Raw genomic sequence first — 19,668 nt, 5'->3', positions numbered from 1 at the left:
TATTGTAAATATCCAACAATTGAGAGGCAGGAGCCCCCATAAACACTCTGGTGGAGTTGATTCTAACTCACAGCATCTGATCCAATAGACAGCATATAGCTAACTGCCTATGGGGTTTCCACGGCGACTCTCATCTTTACAGAAGCAGATTGCCACACCTTTCTGCCGCAGAGGGGCTGCTGGGTTTGAACTGCCAATCATTCAGTTAGCAGCCGAGCACCTAACCTCGTTGCCCCTAGGGTTTCCTAGAAGTGGGTGCAGCACTTGGGTTTCAAAAAGCCTTCCAGGTCATGCCGGCCACTAGGTGGTACGGAGTCCTGCTGTGGCGCTGTAGGATAATGCGCTGGACTGCAAATTCAGTTTGAACTGCAAGGCTGGCGGTGCAAGCTCACCAGCCATTCTTCAGAAACCCTATAAAAGGTCACTGTGAGTCAGAACCAACCCAACGACACCAGGCAGCACCAACAGTTTGCACTTCGCTGCTCACCTGAGTGGGTCACACCTGCCTGGTGGTAGCGTGTAAGAAAGGTCTCCTAGCCTGCTCCCAAGAGGTCATAGCCCTGAAAACCTTGTGGGCCGGTTCTGTTCTGTAACACATGGGGTTCCCATGGGTCGGAACCGACTTGATGGCAACAACAACCAGGGAGCGTGGATGCCTCTGTTTCGAGGTTGCATATCCGCTAGGACTGCTACGGCAGAGCTGGCCAGTATTAGGACTTAGCTGAGGCAACACCTGCCAAGCCAGCTGGGCCCAGGAAGCACTGCCTGACCACCTTGCAACTTCTCACTTGACTATGAGGAAGCCCCCTGGTGCAGCAGCCCAGCCGGTGACCTGCCCTCCCTGACCTTCCATACTCTCCCTCCCTGTCAGGGCAAACCTTCCTTAGCACCCTTGTGAGGGGGGTCTTCATAGTCGTTCCTTCACCTAAGTTTAATCACTATGTCAGTTCCTCCCTGGGTTCCATGTTTGCAGTCCAGTTTCTTCTTCTTAAGTTCATTATTATTTTTTTTTTACAAGGTGAGCTCCAGGGGCTTAGTTTTGGTTTAAGGTTTGAAGAGGATCTCAGAGCAATCGTCCCAAGGTGTCTTCCAGTCTCAACCGGCCTAGTAGGTCAGTTTTGTTTTGTCTTAGGAATTTGAGGTTCCTTTCCACCTTTTCTTCCATTCTCTCAGGGTCCATGTATTGTGGCCCTTGATTAGAATGATTAGCGATGGTAGCCAGAAACCACCGAAGTCTTCTGGTCTCAGGACAGCAGTCCTGTCTGTGACAAGATGACAGCAGTCATCTTGTCCTGTAGATGAGTTCCTTCTTTGAGTCATTGGTTTCCTTCTTTCTTTTTTGCTCCAGATGAGTAGGGAGCAATAATTGTATCTTAGGTAATTGCTCACAAGCTTTTAGTACCCCAGGCACTTCTCCAATATTTTTGTTTGCGATGATTGCCTTGTCAGGGTGTGTATTCAAGACATTTCTCTGCTCCCCCAGGAAAAGCACATCAGTGGAATACTCTGAGCTTTTGCAGATCTAAAATGTACTTTCTTGCTCAAACACATCCATGGCAATTTTGTTGGATATATAATTACTATGCAGAGATCCTTTAAAGTCAGAAACCCTTGTGTTCAGACTCCCCTTTCCCAATACGAGAAATGGGAATAACAGTTGCCCTTGCTAGATTAGCGTGTGAGGCTTTAATGAGTGCATTTAACACAGGGACTGGTCAGTGGTAGACGATGTCCAAGGTCAGCTCATTCTCAACAAAGAGTTGGTGATGGCTGAAGGGGACATGTCATCACCATGCCCCACCACAGTCCTTCATCCTCGGGTCTTTTACACCCTTATCTTAGCCTTGCTAGTCACCTTTGGGTTGACTGGAATCATGGTGAATCTTCTGTGTGTCAGAGCAGAACTGCGCTCCATGGGTTCTCAATGGCTGATTGATGGCCAGGCCTTTCATTCAAGACAGCTCTGAGTTGATGCAAACCCTTTGGTTAGCCATCTGCCACCACCCAGGGGTCTCCAGGGGTTTTTCACTCCTCTTTTTTTTTATGCTTTCCTTTTTCTCTGCTCCCCTCATTTCTCTCCAACAAGGAGTCTGCCTTCTTCCCCGAGTGGTCTCGTTTGCCACAGCGGTGGTGGTCAGAGTGAAGAACATCTAGCTTTCTGGGCCAGGACTGGGAGGTTCATCTCTGGGAGCTGGGTGTGGATGACTTGTCTCCAACCCCATCCTGAGGCTCAGCACAATTCTCCAAGGAGTCTTGGAGTCTCTCCTGGGCCCTGGGGAGTTCCTCTCCCCAGCTGGTGTAGCAGGCATTGGGGAAGAAGGTTTGGTTCCGTGTGAGCAATGCCATTGGCAGCCTCAGAATCTAAGATGTTGTTGTTGTTGTGAGCCCCTGGCTCATGGTGGTCCACGCACAAAGGAACAAATAGCTGATGGTCCCACCCCATCCATTTGTTCAGTTATAGAGTGGACAGTTGTGATCCATAGGTCTTTTAGAATTTTTTTAGAATGTGGCTGATGTTTTAGAATTCAGATGGCCAGTCCTTTCTTGTGCGTTGCTCTGTTCAACATCAGAGCAACACAGAAGCCTCCACTGACAGGTGGGGGTGGCTGTACAGGAGGTCCTTTGTCTGGGACTCGATGGTGGGTCTCCTGTCTGGAGGAGAGAATGTGACCACTGAACCTCTCCCAGAATCCTTCACTCCTCCCACCAGACCTGCTAGAAAAGTCCCGGGCGATTCGCCAAGCCAGAGATGAGCGGACGTTCCACATCTTTTACTACATGATCGCTGGTGCCAAGGAAAAGATGAAGAGTAAGTGGGTGGCCATGGTGGGTGACTGGCAGGCTTCCCTCTCATCACGATTAAGGGTTAAGAGACAAGTTGTGAAAACACAGATCCTGTGCACCGAAGAACGGCATCTTTGGGTGGTGGAAGGTCCATTCCTCATCTCCCGGTGAGTTAAACGTGGCTTTTGTTCAGGCAATTTGATTTACTGAGTACCTATTATGTGACAGGCTCTCCTAGAAGACACATCTAATTAGACACAGGCTTCACCTTCCAGGGAGAAAGAAAGACAAGCCCCGTATTTGCCAGTTTATAAACTTTGCAAATATGAGGATAAGTCCAAAAGTACCGCTACTAGAGAACCAGTTGTTGTTAAGTGCCATCGAGTTGATTCCAACCCATAGCGACCCTGTATAGGGTTTTATAGAGCAGCTGGTGAGCTTGAGCCACTGACCTTGCAGTTTAAACGACTTTGCAGTCTGGCGCATTAACCCACAGTACCACACCAGGACTCTTGAAAACCAGTAATGGTGGTTATGTGTCATCAATTTGGTTCCAAGTCACAGTGACCCCGTGCGGGGTTTCTGAGGCTGTAAATGGTTACGGGAGCAGAAAGCCTCATGCATCTCTTGAGGGGAGGTGGTAGATTTGAACTGGCAGCCCAGCTCGTAACCCACTATTCTGCCAGGGCTCCTTAAGGTACCAGTAGTTTAGAGCAAGCAAATGTCTCTGTGGTCAGTAGATGACTGCAGACGAGTTCTCTAAGTAATACACGTGTTGTTGTTGCTAAGGTTCCAACTCATAGCAACCCTTTATAGGGTTTCCAAGGAGCCACCGGTAAGTTTGAACCACTGATCTTGAATGATTATCACTGTGTTCCAGAAGAGCTTGCTTTGCAAAAGTAATATACTGTAAACAAGATTCCAGTAGGAAACCGTAAGAAGGAACATGTCAAAAAAAAAAAGAAGAAGAAGAAGTGAATATAGTAAGGCCATTCTAGTAATATGTTAGGGCTAAAGTTTTATGAGAAGAATCCTAATTTTACTTCCCATCAGTTTTGTGGCCCAGAGTTAGTGATTGATGTTGGATAAGAAAATTACCGAAAATTAAACTCACACCTTTGCAGTGATGAGGTAATTGCAGAGCTCTGCCACTAGAGAGCGACATTGCCCATTTAGTCATCTGGAGGACATGACCAACGGTGGGAAGAGAAGTTGAATGGATTTTATTGCTTGGTTCTCTGTATCGGGCCTTCCATTGTGTGCTCATCTTACTTTTGAAGAAATTAGGCAAAGATTAGACATGCAACTGAAAATCCTATGGACCCTTGGATTATTGATAATGGGTTTGGGGAAAGGTAGGCTTTTAAGAAGAAATGAACTTTTGTAAATGTATCCTTTTGTTGAATAATGAAGTCTTGGTAAAGACCCAAATCCTTAATACTTTAATCAGTCCCTTTACTTAATCCAAAGGTTTGTGCTAACTGGTGTCGTGGGTCAATTTAACCTCATGTTTGTTAAGTCACTTCCAAGTGATTTGACCCATAAAAGACTTTTGCTTAAAAACAAACACATTTCGTTGACCCGCCTCCAAAAGTCCAGTCAAATCTAGCCTATGAAAAATCTGTCTGGGAGAAGATGCTTGACGTAGTGCAAGAAGAAAGAAAAGTGATGTTAAACTTTGTGGGTAGTTAAAAGGGATTGAATTACAGCAGCAGCAGCAACAAAGGAAATACAATTCTAAAACGTGAGTTTACAGAGAAGGATATTTGATAGATGTCATCATATGACAGGGATGTTGGAAAGCATTTTATTGTAAAGAGCCAGGTAGTAAATCTTTCAGACATTGTGGACCATATGGTCTCTGTGGCAGCAACCTAGACAATAGATAAAGAAATGGAAGTTGTCGAGTTCTAATAAAACTTCAGTTATTAAACAGCTGGCAGGCCACATTTGCCAATCCCTGTGCATTTAGTCAATTAAAATCATTGGAGGAGATGACAGGAAGTATTCAAGAATGAAATATTCCACTCTTGCATAAAGTCAGTAGATAATATCTAAATATTGCATATCCAGAAATAGCAAGATATATCTATTAAAAGAGAAACAACGGAAAGAGATAAAGAGCAGTTTTTATAGAGTAGTTAGGAGTTGGAAAGAAGCAGGGCAGAGAAGTGAAGTTCTTCGTTATAAACTTTTGGTAGTAATTAGTCCCTGACTTATGATGGGGTTCGATTCCAATGACTTTGTCATAGTTCATTGTAATAGAAGTTGAAATATCTTTATTTTCATTATTATTGCTTTTTGTTATCAGTATCTTTACTAGGGGGCATCAAAAAGTTCATGGTAAAATAGAATGAGAAAGATCATGGGGTTGTTTTCCTCATAAAAGCCCCCTTTTGAGAAGATCTTCCTCATAAAAGATTTTTGTCTTTGAGAGTTGGAACAGTGCATATAAACTCTCAGGTAAGATAACATCAGCAAAGTACATACTGCAACATTGTCTGCAGTGCATATTATTAATGTAAAGACGTATCCAAAAGAAACCCCAAAATAGATGGTTGTATGCAGTTTGTCATAACCCGAATGGGACTAGCAGTAATTGATGAAGTTTTTATTGTGAATTGAGTGATAACTTACATGGGAGAACATCAGCTTCATACTCATCCTACCGTATTTTGTTTCATTGCAGTGATTACAATTACAGTAATTGATTTTTTAAAAACCTTGTTGTATGAATGATTTTGATAAGAATTTAATAAATGGATAAAGATTAAGTTAACCCTTCGGATGGCTTTGATCTTGATGGCAGGGTGCCTTTGGGTAATTGAGGTAAAGGTTCCCCTTCTCCAGGTAGAGGGGCTCCAGGTAAAGGACAGTCTCGGGGCTTAGCAAGCAAAGTCAAGACTGGAATTGGGCGGCCAGGTGTCCTGGTCAGTGCACAGCCTGCACCCATGTGTAGCAGGCTGCGTGAGAGGCATGCACGTCGTGATGCCAGAGGAGGATTTGAAACCACCTGGGCCTTCTGGGAAAAGGGGAAAATCTTCCAATCACCAGACCACCCCCCCACCAGCTTCCTGTATTATGTCATTACGTGGACGCATGTCCCCTGACCACTGTCCCTTCTTTCCTTCCTTCTAGATGACTTGCTTTTGGAGGGTTTCAGCAACTACACATTCCTCTCCAACGGCTACGTGCCCATCCCGGCCGCCCAGGACGATGAGATGTTCTTGGAAACCTTGGAGGCCATGGGAATCATGGGTTTCAACGAGGAAGAGCAGCTGTGTAAGCCACTCATGCCTCCTTGAATCTGGGGGCTGGCGAGGAGACGTAGATTCATGCTGTGAAGGACCACTGAAATCAGGGACTTTTCTCTAGTCAAGACAGGTTTCTGCCTTCTGAGTTCCCCACCGCCTCACAACAAAACAAAAAAGAATATTACTCTTGGTGTTGTTTTAGAACACTGGCTGTATCAGCTAGGGCTCTTTCCGTTTTAAGTTACTTAAATTGACCTGAGCGAAAATGGAAATGATTCATTCATAGCACTGAAAAGTTCAGGGGTTCTGGTTTCAGGCACAGCAGGATTTAAGCACTCAGAAGATGTTTTCTGAGTCTGGTTTCTCTCTCTCCATCTCTCTGCAACATTGTCTTTAGGTAAGCTACAATTTCTTGACAGCAAAGTAGCTGCTGTGGCTCCAGCCCTTGCATCCTGGCATTTCAGTCCAGCAGAAAAGAGCAGAGAGGAGTCCCTGATTGAGTTCCTTACTGGAGTCTCATTGATTCTCATTGGCCAGCCTTGGTTGGTGTGCACATTCCTGAGAGGCTCACTGTAGACAGGGGAGTGAAAATTCTCTAGGTAGATTGTTGTTATTGTTAAGTGCCAACGAGTTGGTTCCGACCCATAGCGACCCTGTATAGGATTTCCGAGGAGCAGCTGGTGAGCTTGAACCGTCGACCTTGCAGTTCAAATGAATTTGCAGTCTGGTGCATTAGCCCACAGCACCATACCAGGACTCCCTAGGTAGATTTGGTTCCATTTATTTTTCAGGCTAAAAGTAGAGATGTTGGCCTCATTAGGAAGATGCAGGCAGAGGCAAGTGATGGAGGCAGCGAGTTTACTTGAAGTGTTCCCAGACAGGCAGCTCTAGTAGTGACCAATATCATCGGTTAATGACCAAGGAAAGCATTTGGTCCTGAGAGCAGATAGTCACAAAAAATGTTGCCTTGACCCTGTGCTTCAAGAAACACAGCTACTTCCGGCTTAGATGTGCCTTGGTTAAAGTTCATTGCTTTGGGCAACACTGGAATGGGATTGTGGAAAATTTTCTTTCTTCCCATGCCTGTTCCCCAATCGGGGGCCCAGAATAGCAAGAAGGTCAGCACTTCCCAAGATACCTCGGGGACCAGAGATAGAGGGCTCGGTGGGCAGTTGACAAATGGATGGCACTCGTAGGTTTTGGCCAGGGTCCCGCTTCAGAATCCAGTGCTGCAGAATGACATGGGCTCTCCAGAAGTGATTCCTCTGGTTTGGGACCTGGGTCATTTGCTTCTAATCTTTACTTTAAAAAACGACAAAGAAGAGTAAGTACTTGATATGTGCTGTTTGTGGTTTGTTGTTGTTGTTGTTGGTTGTGTGCTGTGGAATTGGTTTCAACTCAGCAACCTGGCGTAGTGTTTCTGAGGTTGTAAATCTTTACAGGAGCAGAAAGCCTCATCTTTCTCCCATGGAATGGCTGGTAGTTTTGAACTGCTGACCTTGAGATTAGCAGCCTGACTCGTACCCACTACACTACTGGAGCTCCTTTTTGTGGTTTGTTGTTAGCTGCTGTGCCCCTGACCCACAGTGAACCCATGCGCACCAGGATCAGAGGTTTTCACAGACTGATTTTCACAAATAGGTGCCAGGCCTACCTTCCTAGTCCATGTCAATTGGGAAGCTCCATTGAAATTTGTTCAGCATCAGAGCACGATGCAAACCACCACTGACAGAGGGGTGGAGGGTCTGCCTGGGCCTGTGTGTTACTGACTGTGGATCGAACCTGGTTCTCCCACTGGAGAGGGAGAGTTCTGCACTCAGCCACCACTGTGCCTGGCAGCTGCTAAACCTTTATTATTATCCTTATTATTATTCTACTTGGCTGTTCCATGCTGTTTCATTTAAGAAGTGAAAAACTGAATCACACTAAAATGATGATCAGTAGTTGTTGTTGTTAAGAACCGTGGAGTCGGTTCCGTCTCACAGCGACCCCGCACAGGGTTTCTGAGACTGTAAATCTTTACAGGAGCAGAAAGCCTCATCTTTCTCCCATGGAGCAGCTGGTAGTTTCGAACTGCTGATCTTGTGGTTCGCAGCCCGATTTGTAACCACTGCGCTACCAGCGCTCCATATGTTGAAATAGTAGCTAAGGTTTATTGAAAGATCCCTGGTGGTATAACTGTTAAGTGCTCGGCTGCCAAGCAGAAGGTTGGCAGTTCAAACGCACTAACTGCTCTGCCGGAGGGAGGTGTGGCAGTCTGCTTCCGTAAAGATGCCAGCCTGGGAAGGTCCTATAGGCTGTCTATACTGTCCTAGAGGGTTGTTGTGAGTCAGAATAGATACAACAACAATGTTTATTAAGTACCAGCTATGTGCCAGAACCAAGGACGGGCAATTATGTAATTGTGTCCACACACAACACTCCAGTGAGGTGGATGTTTGTATGGATTTTGAGATGGCAACCCCTTGTATAAAGGGTAGAACTGAGCTCTGTAGGGTTTTCAGTGCCTGCTTTTTAGGAATCCCTTGCCAGACTTTTCATCTGAGCCATCTCCAAGTGGGCTGAAATCTTTGTGGTTAGTGTGCTTGGCTGTGGAAAGGTTGGAGGTTCAGGTCCACCCAGAGTACCTCAGAAGAAAGGCCTGGCAATCTACTTTCAAAAACAAAACAATTGAAAAGTCTTAGTTATCTAGTGCTGCTATAACAGAAAGGCCACAAGGGGGTGACTTTAACAAACAGAATTATATTCCCTCACAGTTGAGGAGGCTACAAGTGCTATAACAGAAAGGCCACAAGGGGGCGACTTTAATAAACAGAATTGTATTCCCTCACAGTTGAGGAGGCGACAAGTGCTATAACAGAAAGGCCACAAGGGGGCGACTTTAACAAACGGAATTGTATTCCCTCACAGTTGAGGAGGCTACAAGTCCAAATCCAGCTCTCAGGGAAGACTTTCTCTGTGTCTGTGTGTGTCTCCTGGTTCTCAGAGGCTCCCAGTGAAGGGACCTTGGATCCAAAGGGTGCACTTTGCTCCTGGTTTTCCTTTCTTGGGGGTAGTAAGTCCCTCGGTGCTCTGCTCATTTATTGAATCCCTTTTATATCTCAATGTAAAGAAAACAAAAATCCTCACCACTGGACCAATAAACAGCATTCTTATCAGTGGAGAAAAGATTGAAGTTATCAAGGACTTCATTTTTCTTAGATCAACCATCAACACTCGTGGAAGCAGCAGCCAAGAAATCAAACGACGTATTGCATTAGGCAAATCAGCTGCACGAGACCTTTTTAAAGTGTTGAAGAGCAAAGATGTCAGCTTGAGGCCTAAGGTGTGCCTGACCCAAGCCATGGTCTTTTCAATAGCCTCATATGCATGTGAAAGCTGGACAGTGAATAAGGAAAACCGTAGAAGAATTGATGCTTTTGATTATGGTGTCGGAGGAAAATATTGAAAGTATCATGGGCTACCAAAAGAACCAATAGATCTGTGTTGGAAGAAGTGCAGCCAGAGTGCTCCTTGGAGGCCAGGATGGCCAAACTTCTCTCATACTTCAGACGTATTGTCAGGAGGGACCAGTTGCTGGAGAAGGATATCATGTTTGAGAGGAATATCACGGTCAGAGAAAAAGAGGAAGACCCCCAGCAAGATGGAGTGGCAAAGTGGCAGCATCAATGGGCTCAAGCACGGCAACAATTGTGAGGTTGGCCCAGGACCGGGCAGTGTTTCATTCTGTTGTGCATAGGGTCACTATGAGTTGGTACTGACTCGATGGCACTTAACAACAAGAACAATTATCTCAGAAGAGACTGAGTCATAATGCAGCCTAATCCTGTGGGCTGTATCCTGCCTTGCTTACATCAGTGGTGGGGTTGACTGCACACAGGATAATGACATCAGATCACTAAATGGAAGGTCATTCCATAACACTGAGAACCGTGGCCCAGCCAAGTTGGCACACATTTGGGGGTGGGGAGATGACACACAATTCAACTCTTAACACCTGTGGGGTGCAGTTTTACTCTGGCAGGCATGGCGTTACCAGGAGCCTGATGTGACTAGGACGCTTGAAGTCATTCATCCACTCAGAGTAGGGCAATGGTAAGGAGGACAGACCTCACACTGCCCAGAAACTTGGGGACCCGCGGAGATATCAGACACAGTCAAGGGTCATAGAGTTTCAAGGGCTTTGGGATGATTTGCCTGGAGACACTTGGACAAAAGACGAGAAAATTGTCTCTCTCCTTCTTCCCAACATGAACACCCAGCCAGAGCATACATATTGAGAAGAACCGAGATTTTTTTTTTAAATACTATTGTTTGCATTTAGTTTACCTTTAGAAAAGTCCAAATGTCGTAAGTATACGGCATGTTTTTGCACACTGAATCCCCCTGTGTGGCTAGCACCTCTGTAAGTACAAGGACATTCCAGCCACCAGGAGCTCCCTGGTACCCTTCCAGGCACTCCCCCCAATCAAGGCCGACAAGTCGCCTGACTCCTGAGAGCGCAGAGCAGTTTTACCTATTCTTGGATGTTATATTAACGGACTGTATGCTGTGTTCTTGCTTTCATCTGGCTTCGACGTTCGGCATTCATGTTTGTGAGGTACAAAGGTTTGGTTGCTTATCGCTGTAGATCTTTCCTCTCATTCCTGTGTAGCAGCGGTTGACAAACGTTTTCAGAAGGGACAGATGGTACATATTTTCGCCTCAGTGGGCCATGGGATCTCTCTTGAATATACTGGAGCAGTATATTTCAGTTTCTGCTCTTGGAGCACACACACAGCCCTAGAAAGTATGTCAGTGGGTGAGTGTTTCTGTTTAAATAAAACTTTATTTACAAAAGCAGGTGGTGGGCCCAGCCCTCAGAGAGACAGCAGGAAGCCAGGGAGGGTGGGAACTGGGGGACAACCCCTCATCATTCCTACTGCTATGGGCCCAGCCTCCCACTCCATGTCTCCTCCATCGGCCAAGGGCTAGGATACCCCCTAGTCCTGTCTGCCCCTTGGCACCAACACCCCGACCAAGGCAGAGACACTGCCAACTGTCACCATTGCTGCCACAGCCTGGCTGTGAAGGGGGCCAGCCCCCCAGCCCCCCCACCCCTCTGAGGTGTCCAGAATGGAACTGTGCCAGGGATGTGGACGGTACTACTGCTGTTCTTCCTGCTGCCCACCCTGTGGTTCTGCATCCCCAGTGCCAAGTACTTCTTCACGATGCCCTCTGCGATGGCTGGATCCATTTCCTGTCTGTGCTGGCCATCCCTGTGTGTGCGATGCAAGGATGCAACATCGAGAACATGAAGATCTTGCGTCTGATGCTGCTCCACATCAAATACCTGTATGGGATCCAGGTGGAGATGCGAGGAGCCCACCACTTCCCTCCCTTGCAGCCCTACATCCATTGTTTCCGGTCACCAGAGTTCCCTCAACCTACTTGGGATGATGGAGGTCCTGCCTGGCTGCTGTGTGCCCACTGCCAAGTGCGAGCTGCTCTGGGCTGGCCTGCTGGCTGCTGGAGTCATCTTCATCGACTGGAAGCGCATAGGACATGCCGTCAGTGTCATGTCTGAGGTGGCCCAGACCCTGCTTACCAAGGACGTTCCGGTCCAGGTTTTTCCTGAGGGAACAAGAAACCACAATTGCTCTATGCTGCCCTTTAAGCATGGCACCTTTCACCTCGCAGCCTAGGCCCAGGTTCCCATTGTCCCTATAGTCTTGTTCTCCTACCAAGACTTCTACTGCAAGGAGTGCCGTTTCACCTCAGGGTGATGTCAGGTAGGGGTGCTGTCCCCAGTGCCCACAGATGGACTGACACCAGATGACGTTCCAGAGCTGGCAGACAGAGTCCAGCACTCCATGCTCAGTCTTCCCTGAAATCTCCACTGATGGCCGGGGTGGTGGTGACTATCTGAAGAAACCTGTGGGAGTAGCTGAGGCCAGGCTGTGAGCTCCCCTCCTACCTACCCTACCTTTCTTCCCACACCTATCAATCTAGTGAGTCCAGGAGCAGGGCCCAGCCCTCTTTCTTGTTTCCCTTCTCCTCACCTGTTCATCTTTTTGGAATCTTCACCTTCTGAAGTGAATGTGGATACAGTGCTCCCTGCCCCTTCTCAGCCCACCCTTGGACTCTCTTGCCTTGGTGCACTCTCCACTCTGACCCACCTCTTGTCATCTTGTCTATGGAACACTTGCCTCCTCCCTTTCCAGTGGCTCAGCCTGCACAAGGGTGGGAAGCACTCCATCAGGTCCCCTCTTTGTTGCCACTCCCCATTGGTCAGTGGACTCATCCATTCCATGGACAGTTCCTTCCAGTCCATGTCCTTGGAATCGGTGGACTCATCTGTTTGTGAGGAGGACTCTTCACCCCATGGCTCCTGGAACAGTCCTCCCAGACTCATCCTGAGAATACTCCTCAGCCCCTTGATCCCCACCCCAGGGAGCCTCCTGTCATTGGGGGCTGGACTCTTGTAACTCAGAGTTCTCATCCCTACCCGTATCTAGTGCCCAGGGTTGCGCGCACTCCTGGATGCACACAGCCAGTTTGGGCTCCACACATTTCTCTCTGCTTCCACCCCCCACCCCCAGTACAGTTCTTCGGTGGTCCTGGACCCACCCCTGCAGCCCCACTGTGCCGTTCCATCAGACACAAGGGGGAGATATCAGGTGCTATGCTCGTTTCTCCCTGGGGAGTTGTGGAAGGAACTGAATCCTGGCTGGAGGGGATAGGAGGACTTTTAATTTATATCTCTTTCTTTTCAGGCTTTCCCTCTCCCAGCCAGGCATTAGCCTCTCCCTGCCTCCCACCCCAGACCCTTCCCTACAATCCCGGAGGTGGGCTGGGAGCAAAAGGGAGAGGACAGATAGGGGACACAGTTTTGTGTGATTGGTTTTTATTACCTGGATAACTGCAAGAGATGGAGACTAGAGAGAAAGCAGGTGGTGGGCTATTGTCTGTCAAGTCCTGTTATCCCAGTATAATGCTCCATGATAGAACAAAGATTTTTATTTTTTTTTACTTTTTATTGTTTATTGTGAATTGAAAGGAGCTCTGATAGCATAGTGGTTACAAATTGGGCTGCTAATCTCAGGGTCAGTAGTTTGAAACTCCCAGCTGTTCCGTGGGAGAAAGATGAGGCTGTCTACTCCTTTAAAGATTTATAGCCTCGGAAACCCTGTACATGGTTGCTATGAGTTGGAACTGACTCCGCCGCACTTAACAACAGCAACAACATTGTGAATTGAATGAAAATCATTAGTTTTAGATCCAACAAATTATATACCTTGTTTCATTTTGTTAATTGCAGTCTTCTCAATGTATCCTGCCTTACCTCCCTGTGATTCTTGTTTGTATTCTGCCTCCTCTCCCAACCCTTCTGAATTTTGTCCTTAGGTAATTGTTGCTCTTTTGATCTTCAATGATTAACCATTCATGGTGTGCATGTCTCACTAGTATTTTGTCCCCTCTGTAGACCTATCTGGAGTCCTGGTGTGACGCCCTAGGATAAGCACTTGACCTCAATGTCGGTTTGAACTGCAAGATCAACGGTTCAAACCCACCAGCTGCTCCTAGGAAACCCTATAAATGGTTGTTCTGAATTGGAACCGACTCGGCACTTAGCAACAATAACATAGACCTACCTGTCTGGCATGGCGCTGTAGGATAAGCAACGGACTGTGAACCACAAGGTTGACAGTTCAAACCCACCAGCTGCTCCTTGGAAACCCTATCCAGGATCGCTATGAGTCAGAACCGATTTGACAGTACTTAACAGTAACAACATAAACCTGTCTAGTGCTTGGCTGAAACTTGAGCCGAGTAGAGGTTTCATTCCAGACCTGATGGGTGACCAAGGGCCATAGTCTCCTGTTCCTCTCGTCTCTTTCTGACCAATAAGCCTGGCCTTTTTCATAATTTTGTGTTTTGTTCCACATTTGTTCCCACTCTGTCCAAGACCACCTAATAGGATCTCTCTCTTTCAGAGCAGTTGGTATGTTCACAAGGTTGTTAGCAATTGTCTGGAAGCATCAAGGCCCCCTCCCCTCAAGTTTTCTCCCCTGTTAGCAAGGGGTTAGGATCCTTTTGCTTTCTCCTAAATCCAGGAGCTCTGAGCTGAATCTCTTGAGGAGAAAGACATGGCTGACTAGGTTCCCAATGACCTTCAGACTCCAGATCTTTGAAGCACAATGCCATTGACGTCTGGATCTTGTCTGCTCTTCTCTTCCCTCCGCAGCCATATTGAAGGTGGTGTCGTCTGTCCTGCAGCTTGGAAATATTGTCTTCAAGAAGGAAAGAAACACAGACCAGGCATCCATGCCAGATAATACAGGTACGTCTGCCTTTTCTCAGCAACTGATGACGGGATATGAGAGATTATCACCCTCAGACTCTGATCACTTCTCTAGATGAGGGTATCTGAGGTGATAAGAAGAGCCAGATGCCGTCATAAGAACTGATTTATCTATTTTATTGTGGGTGAAGGTTTACACAGCAGTTTAGGTTCCTATTCTACAGTTTCTATACAGGTTGTTAGTTGGCATTGGCTACATTCTTCACAAAATAATAATGTTCTTATTATTTCCATTCTGGTTGTACCATTTCTGTTCATCTAGTTTCCCCACCCCTTATATTCTCATCTTTGTTTTAAAGTTGTTGTTGACCATTTGATCTCATATAGGTGATTTAAAAAAATAAAAAGGGATACAGTATATGTGGACTTCTGGTATGGCACTGTAGGATCACTGGACTCGAACCACGTGGTCAGCAGTTCAAACCCACCAGGTTTACAGGGTTGCTATGAGTCAGAACCGACATGATGGCACTTAACAATAATGACAACAACCACAGTATATATGGGTGATATTTGAGTCAACTTATTAGTCACAAGGTGACCATGGGTTAGTTTCAGTTCAAGGTTTAAAGAGTATCTCAGGGTGGTAGGCTTGGCAATGCCTCCATATTCAGTCAGTCCAGTCAGCGCTGTTATCTTTTTGTGTTTTTTGTTTTTAGTAATTTGAGGTTCTGTCCCATTTTGTCCTTCCACGCTCTCAGGGCCCATGTATTGTGGCCCTGATTAGAGAAACCTACAAACAAGGTCAGATCAGCACTGGACTGCTAACCACGAGGTTAGTGATTCAAACCCACCACCCACTCCTTGGAAACCCTACATATAGGGTCCCTATGAGTCAGAACTGACTCGATGGTACTTACCAACAAATAACAGTAAAATATAGAATCCCCAGTTGGTTTTGAATTTCAGATAAATAGCATGTAATTTTATAAGTATGTCCCATGCAGTTTGGGGGATGTAATTAGACTAGAAAATCATTTGTTGTTTATCTAAAATTCAAATTATACTGGGCATTCTGTATTCTTTCCTTCCCCGGCCCTACCTAAATCTGGCAACTCTACCCACAAATAAAAAGATTATATCTTTAAAAGATAGTTAATGCTTATGGACTCCTGGTGTGGTGCTGTAGAATCAACACTGGACTGCAGGCCACAAGGTCAGCATTTCAAACCCACCGACCATTTATTGGAAACCCTATTCAGGGCCGCTGTGAGTTAGAACTTACTCAATGGCACTTAACAACATCAAAAACTACTTATTGGTGGCTGGGCCAAGAAGAACACAGGTTCTTACCCTGCCTGGTTCTTGTCCACCTGCTGTGTGGCCAGCCCCCAGCTCCAGGCTGTCCACTATATTGCTTTTCCAAGCTATTGGACCTGTGTATTGTTGCCTATGAATTATTCTCCCCAGATGTGTTAAGTTAAAGCACTCCACACTCTAGAGACTTACAGGGAACCAGAAACCAAAAATCACCATTGTAGAGATGGGGTAAAATCCTAAAATCTATTGTCAGCTTTACTTGTGGAAACCACCATGCCAGATGAGTCTTCATGTTATAGCAGCAGCTAGTGGTAGATTCATTTTGTGACTTAAGTTTTAAGTACTGAAATGTACACACAATACTAAAACAACACACGCCTGCTCTCCAGAAATGGCATTGGTGAATTTTTGTTCTTTTAAAAAATGGAATAGCATAGTTCAAGTCAGTATTTTGATGTACCCTTGGTCTCTCAACCAGACCTGATCCTCCTTCCTGTACTCACACCTCCCAGCATCTACAATTGGTACTTTATTATGTACCTTTGTAAGTGTTGGGCTGCTACTGCAAGGTTGGCGGTTCAAAACCACCAGCAGCTCTGGGAGAGAAATGAGACTGTCTTCTCCATTTACAGACTGAGAAACCCTATATGGGTCTTGATGAGTTTGCTGTTGCAAACAATGCCACAGCATGTATCCCTGAACAGAGGTCAACGAGTTACTGAGTGGTTACTATATATCAGACACTTTCCATACCCCACCCGATTTAATCCCACTGACAACCCAACAAGGTACCAGATAGCTTCTCCTTTATAAAGGTGAGCAAAACAAGGCTTTGGGAGGTTAGATGACTTGTCCAAAGTCAAATGGCTGGGAAGTGAGAAGGGATCAAGGATTTGAACCTAGAAGTATCTATGTGTAGCTGCCCAATTAGGATTTACTCTTCATGCTAGACCCACCCTTGCCTCGTAGCAAAACATCAGGGATGAGTTCACTAATTACAGCGGTTTTGGGGACTCTTTCACACTGTATTCGATACCACCATGCTCCATTGCTCCAGGAGAAACCAATGTGTACACAGATGGCACATACCCGTATGGTAGAGCTTCCTTTCCAAGCCTTCTCTTTGGTGAGAAACTCAAGATGCTTCTTTTCCCCATTCAGCTGCTCAGAAAGTTTGCCACCTGATGGGAATCAATGTGACAGACTTCACCAGAGCCATCCTGACCCCACGTATCAAAGTTGGACGGGACGTGGTGCAGAAAGCCCAGACAAAAGAACAGGTAATGATGTACTTTCCATTTAATCCTGCAAAATCCTTCATCCATCATTCTCTGTCCATCTGTCCACCTATCCACCCATCCATCCATCCACCCATCCTTCCATCCATCTACGCATACGTCCACCCATTCATTAATCCATCCATCCATCCACCCACATGCCCATCCAGCCACCCACTTGCCCATCCATCCACCTACCTATCTATCCATCCACCCACCCATCCATCTATCCACTCATTCACTCATTCATCTATCGCTTCATCCACTCATTCATCTCTTCATCCCCCAACTCATCTACTCCCTAGAAGATTTAAAGCCCCTTGTTAGGACTGCAGAGTCCCTCATTCCTATCCTTATCTTGATTTCTTCATACCTGCTGGAAGTCTGACCTAAGAGACTTAACCTTTGGAAATGACAACGTACCCTTTCTAGAGACAAGACTGTCTAGCTCTGAATGACCCCTGAGCTGGACCACATTGCTGACCCCTCTGCAGGGAAGTGCTCAGTCGTTCATACTCACTCACTGGGTCTGACACTCTGTTGCTTACTGCCATTTGTCTGCAGATGGTAGAAATGATGTCATTTCCTTTTTTGTTTGCTAATTGTTTAAAGATTGAGTATAGGCAGAGGGAGAATCAAAATCTGAACCATCAGCGCGGATCATGGACTAAGTCTGTTCCCTGCGCCCCCTGTAGGCTGACTTTGCCATAGAAGCCCTGGCCAAGGCCATTTATGAGCGTCTCTTCCGCTGGATACTTACGCGTGTGAACAAAGCTCTGGACAAGACTCACCGGCAAGGGGCCTCGTTCCTGGGCATCCTGGACATCGCTGGATTTGAGATCTTTGAGGTATATAACTCCGCAGGGTCACAGCAGTTAAGGTGTTGGGTCTCTGAGACATTTCCCCTGAGACATTTCCCCTGGCAGCCTCCACAGGGTTGGAATCTGGCTAGTTAAGATTAGACCCTTAAGAGTGTAAGAGAACATGTCAGGGAATTTACTAGTTTGGGAAACAGAGAAGAGCAGAAGTACTGCTGGATTCAACAGGTGTTGATTGTCTTCTCACTCCACCTTCCTCCACATTGGCCTCATTCTCAGGTAAGTTCTTGCCTCATTGTGGCAAGATGGCTGCCACAGTTCCGGACTGCCTGACAGGAATGAGTGCATCTATTTTCCAACAAGTTTGACCAAAATCTTAGAATTGAGTCTCATTAACTTCTCTTGTCTTGGGCCACATGGTCATCTCGGAGGCAAGCATTGTTTTCAGGCTCTTGTACATATTGACATAGTTACACTTCATGCAGCATACACATGGTGACTGGATCCCACTCAGGGACTAAAGGGATTAACTCGTAACCCAAAAGTTATCTGCTACAGAGGCCCACCCTTGCTGATCCTGTAAAATGGGAGTGATGACATACTTCATGAGGAGCCCTGAGTTAAGCACTTGGCTGCTAACCAAAGGTCGGCAGTTCAGTCCCATAGAGTGCTGCAGAAGAAAGATGTGGCAATTTGCTTCCATAAAGATCACAAACTTGGAGACCCTGTGGGCAATACTATAGAGTTCTTAAGAGTCAGATCGACTCAAAGGCATTGGGAATATATTTCATGAAGATATTCGAGGTATGATGTGCAAAAGGAAGGAGATAAGCATCCTTTAAACAAATTGTGTGAGGACCAGGTGGTGTTGGAATAGAGTATGAAAGAAAGGTAAGTTCTACCAATGCTGGTGGGGCCCAAGCGCATCCTTTAGTCCTGCAATGGTATGCCAGGCTCTTGTCCCCCTGACTCGTACAGGGAGCTCACCTGGCCTCTTCTGGTGTCTCATACACAGGTGAACTCCTTCGAGCAGCTGTGCATCAACTACACCAACGAGAAGCTGCAACAGCTCTTCAACCACACCATGTTCATCCTGGAGCAGGAAGAGTACCAGCGCGAAGGCATCGAGTGGAACTTCATCGACTTCGGCCTCGACCTGCAGCCCTGCATCGAGCTCATTGAGCGACCGGTGAGGGGCCCCGGCGGTGTGGGCAGGTCCCCGCTCCTGCTCTGTGCCCCTCCTGCTCACAGGAACATGTGGCCTTCATGTAGCTGATGCGTGGGCCTTGCACTGTCTTGTGTGCACCTGGCTCCCCCGTCACCGTGTCCTGAAAGACAGCACTCCAACATTTATTTTTTTTTATTTGGTATTCTATTGTGTGTTTTTTTGGTGAAGGTTCCCATTCAGCAATGTCTGCACAGGTTACTCAGTGATATCGGTTACTTTCTTCACAATATGTGAACATTCTCATCATTTCTGTTCTGGTTGTTCCATTTCCATTTCTCTAGTTTCCCTAACTCCTTACATTCTTATCTGGGTTTCAAAGTAATTGTTGACCATGTGGTCTCATATAGGTGGTTCTTTTTTAGAAGCACAATATTTATAAGTAATATTCATTTTTTGAGCCATGAAAGATAGTATGGCGTGGTAGGATCAGCTCTGAACTGCTAGCCTCAAGGTCAGCAGTTCAAACCCACCAGCTGCTTCTGGGAAACCCTATACAGGGTCACTATGAGTCAGAACTGATTCGAAATAACGATTACTCCATTATCATCCCGAGCAAAAGAGAAGGAAACCAAAGACTCAGAAACAAACTTGTTTACTAGTTAACTACCTAAGGAGCTCTGGTAGCGTAGTGGTTACGAATCGGACTGCGAACCTTAAGGTCAGCGGTTCGAAACTACCAGCCGCTCCGTGGGAGAAAGATGAG

General features: G+C 46.3%; 1 protein-coding gene and 1 pseudogene across 3 annotated transcripts in view; both read left to right on the top strand.

Moving 5' to 3' along the window:
• MYH11 (myosin, heavy chain 11, smooth muscle) overlaps nt 1-19,668 on the top strand; it is a 121,484-nt gene that overhangs the window by 63,802 nt on the left and 38,014 nt on the right. For all 3 annotated transcript variants that reach the window (XM_006871964.1, XM_006871965.1, XM_006871963.1), the window contains 6 exons: nt 2,711-2,809; nt 5,923-6,066; nt 14,266-14,361; nt 16,804-16,922; nt 17,615-17,767; nt 18,753-18,926. In XM_006871964.1, coding sequence (XP_006872026.1) covers nt 2,711-2,809; nt 5,923-6,066; nt 14,266-14,361; nt 16,804-16,922; nt 17,615-17,767; nt 18,753-18,926 — 785 coding nt within the window. The remainder of the gene's footprint in view (nt 1-2,710; nt 2,810-5,922; nt 6,067-14,265; nt 14,362-16,803; nt 16,923-17,614; nt 17,768-18,752; nt 18,927-19,668) is intronic.
• Nucleotides 11,171-11,981, top strand: LOC102836009 (annotated as a pseudogene).

This window comes from Chrysochloris asiatica, unplaced genomic scaffold, assembly GCF_000296735.1.
Source record: "Chrysochloris asiatica unplaced genomic scaffold, ChrAsi1.0 scaffold00178, whole genome shotgun sequence".
Taxonomy (NCBI): Eukaryota; Metazoa; Chordata; class Mammalia; order Afrosoricida; family Chrysochloridae; genus Chrysochloris; species Chrysochloris asiatica.
This window is presented reverse-complemented; position numbering and strand designations above follow the sequence as displayed.